Consider the following 8,414-nt stretch of genomic DNA (forward strand, 5'->3'; position numbering starts at 1 on the left):
AATAGGGGTGAGAGCTATTTATCACTACTGAAAGACTGTCATGTTTCTTTTCTAAACACTTATAATTCACTGTCACTGAAAACTCTCGTTTAATACAGATTTTTTTTCTAAATAGTTCAAGGGTTTTGCTTATGTACACTGAAGGGTTGATTGGATTTGATTAGGAATGTCACAATTAAAAACTAAAACTGCGCACAGAACACACAAAGTTGTCAGCTGTGAAATCTTTTATTAAGTTTTTATAATTTAATTAACCTTCAGACAATCATTTGTTTGTATTGCACATTTGTATGTTTCACTTAATACACAGAAGAGATTCGCGATGAATCGTTAGTTGTGGTTGGATCATTTTAATGAACAGACTGAATCAGTTCACAAGACCGCATTGAACTAAACTTTTACTGTCAATGAACTTAACTGAATTCGAGAACTGATCAGTCATTGGCTGATGTTGAGTGTTACTTCAATATCCAATATCCAATACAAATCATTAATAACATATGTAATGCAGCAGCTTACACAAATTGCATCGGGTATTAAAAGGACCAGATCGGGACTCGGAATCAGCAGACAATCAATATTCAATGACTCTGATCCAATCGGGAAAAAAAATCCTTGATCTGAACATATCTATTAATACATTTTTAAATATATTACATTTAAAATATATATATATATTTAGGTTCTAAACTACTTGATTTTTATTAGTTATTTAGTTTTTTTCCCCCCTCTTATTATTATTTTAATTAAAGGGTTAGTTCAGCCAAAAATGAAAATTAACCCTTTCTTCTTTCAGACGAATTCAGTCAGAGTTATTTTAAAAATTATCTTTGATCTTTCAAGCTGTTTGATGCCACTCAGCGGGTGTTGCACTGCATCGGTCCATACGAAGTTTAATAAAAAGCGCATCCATTAAAAAAAGTGTCTCACATGGCTCCGGGGGTTGAACAAATGCCTTCTGTAGCGAATCTCTGCGTTTTTGTATGAAAAATATCCATGTAATAATCACTTTAATCTCGCTTGCATGCACTGTTGTAAATGAAGCAGTTCCAGAGGAATGAGGTATGAGGTCAGCGCTGTACATCGGTGAGTCTCGTGAAAACTAATGTTTGTTAACAGGAGCAAAGGAAGCAAAGTTTGTTTACTTTAGCAGAGGAAAACCAGTCTCCTATTGGCTTGTTGAAATCCTACGACATTCTTTTTTACAAATCCTCTCCCCTGCGTTTCCACCAGCGTCACTTCTGAGCAGTGCATGCAAAGCTGACCACATACGGAACTGCTTCATTTACAACTGTGAGCGCATGCTAGATTAAAGTGATTATTACATTTTGAATATGGATATTTTTCTTACAAAAATGCATGGATTCGCTATAGAAGCCGAATGCAGTGCAACACCTGTTGAGTGGCATCAAACAGCTTGAAAGATCAAAGACAGTTTTTTTTTTTAAATCACTCCAACTGAATTTGTCTGAAAGAAGAAAGTCATATAGGATGACTTCATGGTGAGTAATTTATGGGTTAATTTTAATTTTGGCTGAACTAACCCTTAAACTGTTTTAATAACTACTAAGCAGGGATATGCAGGGCTTAGAATGCAATACTCCCTTTTTAAAGAAGATGACAGTGTTTACAAGTATTTACCTCTTGCTGATCGCCTCTACCACGTCCATGATACGCGCCTCCCCTCCCTTTGCATTCTAAGGTAGGCCTATTACGAATATATCAATCGTTAATACAAAGATCAAGAGATAGAATATTAAATATTTTACAGGGAGGTTTTAGTCAAGCCATTTTATTTTTAATTTCTATAATGTATTTACTTACTTTTTTACTTGTTCAAATAACTAAATTTTTTTGCATTTTATATGATTATTATTATTTTACACTGAAGTATTTGTTTGTAGCCTAAATCAAGATTCGAAAAACGATTCGCTTATTTGGGTATAATTTCATATGGTCCGTGGTACTCGGTAGAATGAGGATCCAGTTTGAAGTGTGTGTGTGTGTGTGTGTGTGTGTGTGTGTGTGTGTGTGTGTGTGTGTGTGTTTGTCCATTAGGGGGCGCTGCTCCTTCCTCACACACAACACTCGGCGGCTAACGCTAACTAGCTCACGATGGCCGGACAGGAGGATCCAGTGCAAAGGGAAATTCACCAAGACTGGGCGAACCGTGAATATATCGAGGTGATCACCAGCAGCATTAAGAAGATAGCCGATTTCCTCAATTCCTTCGGTAAGATGGAGAAGCTCCGACTTGTTGTTTATTTTTATACAATTATTACGCCATTTCTTCACGCTAGCATGCTAATCGAGAGCAGTGGGTCATTAGAATGCATAATTTGCGGAAAAGTATGTGGGCTACATCATGTGTTTTGGTTTTAAATGTTGTTTAGAACCAAATGATATCATGATAAAGGAGTGTATTTGTTGAAGACATGGTTTATTAGACATACTTTATTAGACACACAGGCAGTGTAATGACCAGGAAAAACAAACAGGCGTTAGGTTGGGTTGGTCTGGTCGTATCGTTCTTTTTTTTTTTTCAGATTCTTTTTTTTTTTTTTTACAATAAATAAAATGTTAATATGATTATTTAAGTTAAATGTATTTCAATAGCTATATACACATTTAATATCTTTGCTGATGGTCAAAGAGTCAAACAGGGTGAAATAATGTTAATTCTAATGCAGTTTGTTTTGATAAATCAGCCCCAATTTTAGTGCTAGCAATGTCAATAATTTAACAAAAAGGTCACTTATAACTTTTATATATATATATATATATATATATATATATATATATATATATATATATATATATATAATAACTTGATTTCTTATATATTATATTTATATAAGTATTAATGATAACTATTTATAATTGCATTAATATATAGATTGTTAATATAACATTTATATTATTAATAATTATGTTAATAACTTATTTTTGTCATTTTATTTTTTAATGTATGCATTCTTATTATTGGCTATTTTGAAATATTTGTAATATTATTGCAACATATTTAATTATGACAATAAATAGGGCCTTTCTCTCGTTTGTGTCCTAATACAGAAATGTTTCTGATTTTCTTTCCTCAGATATGTCCTGCAGGTCCCGTTTAGCCACTTTGAATGAGAAGCTTACTGCTTTGGAGAGGAGGATTGAGTACATTGAAGCCAGAGTATGTTTTAAGTTGTTAACAAGAGTTTGCAGGACCTTCTTGTTTTAAATCGTTTGAAATAAACACCTGATTTGTTTTCCGTTTGGTTTCTTAAGGTCACAAAAGGGGAAACCTTGACTTAGACATCATCCCCGGGACAACACCAGAGTCAAGAAGATGGCTTCAAACACTCACCTCCTGACTTTTAGATTTTTTTTTTTTTTAATTATTCAAGCTAATTTTTGTTAGTTGGCTGTTGTAGATCAGTTCATTTCTGTAAGGGACCATTGTGATGATGCGTATGCTATAAACAGATATGTGTTTTACTTATTTCATGCCTGATTATGGCTGAGGTTATGCTTTATCTGGTCCTTTATTTTAATTTTATTTTTATGTGTCAGACGACCTTTTAATGTCTCTGTGGTGCTTGTTCATGCAAACAGCCCAATGTCGCTTGGTTGTGACCTGCTTTTAAATAACTTTGAGACTCCATGCAATACATTAACAGTCCTGCAAATTTAGACTAAAATCAACATGGAGAAACAGATTTTATGCCTTTTTTTATTTTAATGAATAGCTAATAATTTTTTGAGTTTTGATTTGCCCTTCTGTGTTTTACTGTCAATTCTTTTATTTGTGTTTGAAATACATTTCTGCCTGCTGTACATTTATCATGCAACAAACATCTGCACAGAGAGATGCCAGTTAGAGGTGGGAGTAGATGGAGAGCACTAAAGTGCCAATCAGACTGTTTTAAAAGTGTTTAGTGCTTTTTCTCCAGTAACACAATTTTATGTCTTAGTGTCTGTTACTAAGATGTTTTTGTGGTTAAATATTAAATAAAAAAACTCTTAAATGGTCATGATTGTGCTAATATTAATTAGTTAAATGTATTAAATATATCTTAAATTTGAATATAGGTTTAATATGATTAATTGTGTGTATATATATAGAGAGAGAGAGGGAACAGAATTATAGGATATTGACTTGTGGACTAATTATATACGTTTAGCCAATGGGAATGACATAATGGGACTATCTGAAGTTGTTTTAGTTGGTTACGTTTTTCAGTTGCATTGATTGTCAGATTTAACAAAACTGAAACTAGTTTTCATGCATGAATTTATATAAACATGAATTTCTTACAAGACGTCATGTAATTTTGCTAACATTTTGCGAGCAAGTAACGTGTAACACATTATTAAAATAAATTTAGTTTTAATCCTACGCATGCCAACAGTTGCTGAAAGCAGAATAAAACTCTTTAAAGTATGGGTTACAACTATATTCAGTAGTATCTCACTTTATTATAACAAATAATTATTTCTGTCAGACTTAGCATTCTAGCCATTATTTTTCATAAAACATCTGCATGAAAAACATGATTTACATAACAAATAGCATCCTAGAAACGTCTCCAAGGAAGATAGTTATGAATTCTTCAGTCTAAAAGGTGAACAGAACGCCGGACTTTTATTTTGCTTCAACGTCGAGTGTTTCTTTTTATACTTTCCGCTTCCGTTTTCGTTTATTACATAGATTCATCCATGCATCTATATTCGACACAAGCCACAAGTTAATAATGTTCTCTTTCACATCTTTATGAGACAGAAATTTACAAAGAAGACATGATGCGATCATACAGCCAGGATATGAGTGGCGGACTCGAGAATGTTCCTGTTTTGATTGAGAACAGTGTTCCCAAAGAGGCTTTTTCCAACTTTCAGGTAATTACATAATATTTTACTCGCCTAACATTAAAATCTTTATAGACTCCACTTTGAAGTCTAATAGTGTTTTTAAACAGCGCTTAATTTTATTTTAATGACGATATTGATATTTACATGGCGTGAAAACCCTCACCACCACTAGATGGCAGCACTTTCATATACTTTCGCACTCATTTACATTTTACAATATGTCTTAATCTGACACCATTCTTTAGTATGTACTAGAAAGTGTACAAGGACCAGGCTGTGACATTGATCCTAGTGTGGTGACCCTCCCTGGCTGCTCATGTCGTGTCCAGTCCTGCCTGCCCAACAGCTGCCCCTGTTTGAGGTTTGGCCAGACGTATGACAGCAAGGGACGTCTGAACCAACAGCAAGAGGACGGCGACTTCAGCAGGCCTGTATTTGAGTGCAATGCCTTATGTGCCTGCAGTGAGTCCTGCCAGAACCGTGTCGTTCAAAAGGGGGTCGAGGTTCGTCTGGGTGTTTTCAGCACAGACGACAGGGGTTTGGGGGTGGAGGCTTTAGAGCGCATCCCTTGTGGCCGTTTCGTATGCGAGTACGCCGGGGAAATAATCGGGTCTCAAGAGGCCCGCAACCGCCAGCTCTCCCAGACTCCACTAGATATGAACTACATCATTGCTTTGCAGGAGCACAGCGGAGAGGACAGGATCACGCAGACGTTCGTGGACCCCGTGACCATTGGCAATGTGGGAAGATTCATCAACCACTCCTGCAAACCCAACCTGGTCATGGTGCCCGTCCGAGTGCACTCACTGCTGCCCAGACTTGCTCTGTTTGCAAATCTTGATATAGAAAGGTACGAAGAACTGACTTTTGACTATGCTGGTGGGCAAAACAGCAGCACAGACACACGGAAATGGGATAAAGCACCAACCGGGACACTCACAGGGGCTGATGTTGATAAAATACCACTGAGAAAAGTCTGTCACTGTGGGGCTTCAAACTGCACAGGATTTTTACCATTAGATATGTCAGTTCTCCATTAAATAAAGTGTTTTATGTCTCCTAATGAGTTGGCATTATAAATGTTTTGTTATTGTATTATAAACCTCCTGAATAAATTCCTATTTAATATTATAACTTTTTGTGAAAGTGTTATAAAGCGTAATCAATCAAAACAGGTGTACATTCAGCAATAAATAAAATGCTTTTAGCTTACCTTAGTTTAATACACAGTGTATTAACTAAAAATGAAAAATATTTTTTACAGCATTTAAAAATCTTTATTATATATTTTAACATTTTAAAGATTTAGAAAATAACATTTAAGATTTAAGAACATTATTAAAGCCACTAAAAAAAAAAAACCTACATTAATAAACGCAGTAAAATTGCTTTTCATTGTTAGTTGTTTTTGTTAACTAAAACCGAAACTAACAATCATTTTCAAAATCTAAATTAATCTGAAATTAAATAAAATATAAGACTTGGAAAAAATATTTAAGTATTTAAAAACGGTAAATGGAAATATTTAAAAACAAACAAAAACGAATAACAGTGAGAAAATGTACAAAACCAAACTACTTAAAATTTAAAATGAAAAATAATATACTATATAATATAAAACTATAATAGAAGAAAGTGAACATAAATAAAATGTTGTTTATTGGTTTCTGTTTACTTATTTTTCCAAATGGTCAAACGTTATTGACACGATATTTGAGAATCCATTGTAAAGTTGACAACATTATTTATTAGCAGAAAGAATACTCTACTTGGTACCTCAAAACAAGAGTCCAACTGCTACAGTGTTCACAGGTTGATATATTGATCATTATTGTAAACCCTAAACCTAACAAATTCTAGCAGTTAGTCCAAAATGTCCAGCAAGAGCATCTTGTTTATTTCACCATAAAAGTCTGCTTTAAGATCACTGTATCTTAGTGGGCAATGACTCTGAGCAATTAAAAAGGGCCCATGGGTGTTTTAAAATAGTAACAGCCTTTAGTCTCCTGTCACACCCGGGTGGGAGTGACCCATTTCACTCCGACGCCACCCTTAAATCTGCCCCCTCTCCTCTCCATCTGCCCCATTTCCACCCCAGCCCCACTTTCATCTCCACCGCAATATTAATATCCACATCTGGGTTAATTAGCACAGAGACTGGAAACCAGAGCAAAGCACAAGGCATGCTGGGTAGAAGCAGATAGATTCCATCTGTATCTGTGACATTTTACACATCAAGCTTGGTTACATCGCCTTTGAATTTTGGATTTTACTTCCTACTTCTTATGAAAATCTCTGTGAATAGGCATTTTAGAATGGTGTTTTATTAAATTTTTTTATTTATACGTTGTTATTTATAAAACTAAATAATTTTAATATTATCATAAATGTCTTTTTTAAATATAATAATTTAGGATATCATGCACTGACAGGGATCGGAATTTCTAATTAATAACAGAAATAAATATTTTATAAGTTTTACAATTAGCAAAAATATGAACATAATATTATTTATTACATAATATTAAATAATATTTTACCTATATATATATATATATATATAAAATGATATTATTATATTATTGTATAAATTATTATAATATTTAAGAGTCTGATTCTGACATCTGATGGCCATATTTTTGTTAAAATTTAAGCCAGTGTTCAAGAATGTGAGGATCAAGATCTTTTCTGCAAATCAAATATTGAAGAGGACACCCCCTCTTCAGTGTGTCTGATGGTTCTTGTCATTGTGCAGTGATTGTTGTTCCTTGCACTCCGATCGGCTGAGAAATTGAGGATTGTGGCAAACTCTATGAATCCAGTTTTTGTCTCATGAGTCATTGGGTTTGGTGAGTGAGCACATTCCCGGGTCTCTATGGTAACGGGATGTGTGATATCGACTGGACGGCGCGTGTAGGCTGGAGTGTTCAGCAATGACTGTTGAAGAGTGAAATCAGTTAGAACGTGTCAGCTGTGCCTCTGGAGGTGTATACTTAGGGTCTGACTGACACAGGAGGGCATGTGAGGTCTCACTGGTGTCTTTTCATGGTGAGACACATTTCTCCTTAGACTGAGAGAAATTGAGCGGCACTGATGACTGCAACGTTGAGAGGGACACCGCACCGGACCCCGAGGAGGGAGGGAGGGGGAAAAATCAAATTACTATAGAACGTTTTTATTATTGTTATTATTATTATTATTTCGGATTATGCTTATGTTTTTATTATTTTCCTTTATTATTATATTACATAACGTATTTTAACATATTAATATTTATAATTTCTTAGTAAAGATTCAAATGTGAAATACTTTTATAACTTTATAACATTAACAACCATTATTATTTTTCATTTGATAATTAATTAACACGCAGCAATACTCCTAAAAATGTAATAATTATTTTTGCTAAAAAATATTTATCTTTATTAGAGTTCAGATATTTAAATAATTAAACAATATTTGAGAAAACGACAGAAAAATCTAATAGCCGAATATTTAAGTTTTTATTATTATCATTATTCTTTGCTTAATATTATTCAGTGTTTTTTATATAT

General features: G+C 34.0%; 2 protein-coding genes across 2 annotated transcripts; both read left to right on the forward strand.

Annotated features, from left to right (window-relative positions):
- The first annotated feature begins 2,066 nt into the window (after positions 1-2,066).
- LOC128022148 (probable protein BRICK1) lies at positions 2,067-4,020 on the forward strand. The gene is made up of 3 exons (XM_052609426.1): positions 2,067-2,233; positions 3,099-3,181; positions 3,277-4,020. The coding sequence occupies exons 1-3, from the start codon at positions 2,116-2,118 to the stop codon at positions 3,301-3,303; spliced, it is 228 nt and encodes a 75-aa protein (XP_052465386.1). The 5' UTR covers positions 2,067-2,115; the 3' UTR covers positions 3,304-4,020.
- A 535-nt stretch (positions 4,021-4,555) lies between these two features.
- LOC128022146 (histone-lysine N-methyltransferase SETMAR) lies at positions 4,556-5,923 on the forward strand. Its single transcript, XM_052609424.1, has 2 exons — positions 4,556-4,887; positions 5,106-5,923. Exons 1-2 carry the CDS (start codon positions 4,789-4,791, stop codon positions 5,898-5,900), a joined length of 894 nt encoding a protein of 297 aa, XP_052465384.1. The 5' UTR covers positions 4,556-4,788; the 3' UTR covers positions 5,901-5,923.
- Positions 5,924-8,414: the final 2,491 nt, after the last annotated feature.

Source organism: Carassius gibelio, chromosome A11 (genome assembly GCF_023724105.1).
Source record: "Carassius gibelio isolate Cgi1373 ecotype wild population from Czech Republic chromosome A11, carGib1.2-hapl.c, whole genome shotgun sequence".
NCBI lineage: Eukaryota > Metazoa > Chordata > Actinopteri > Cypriniformes > Cyprinidae > Carassius > Carassius gibelio.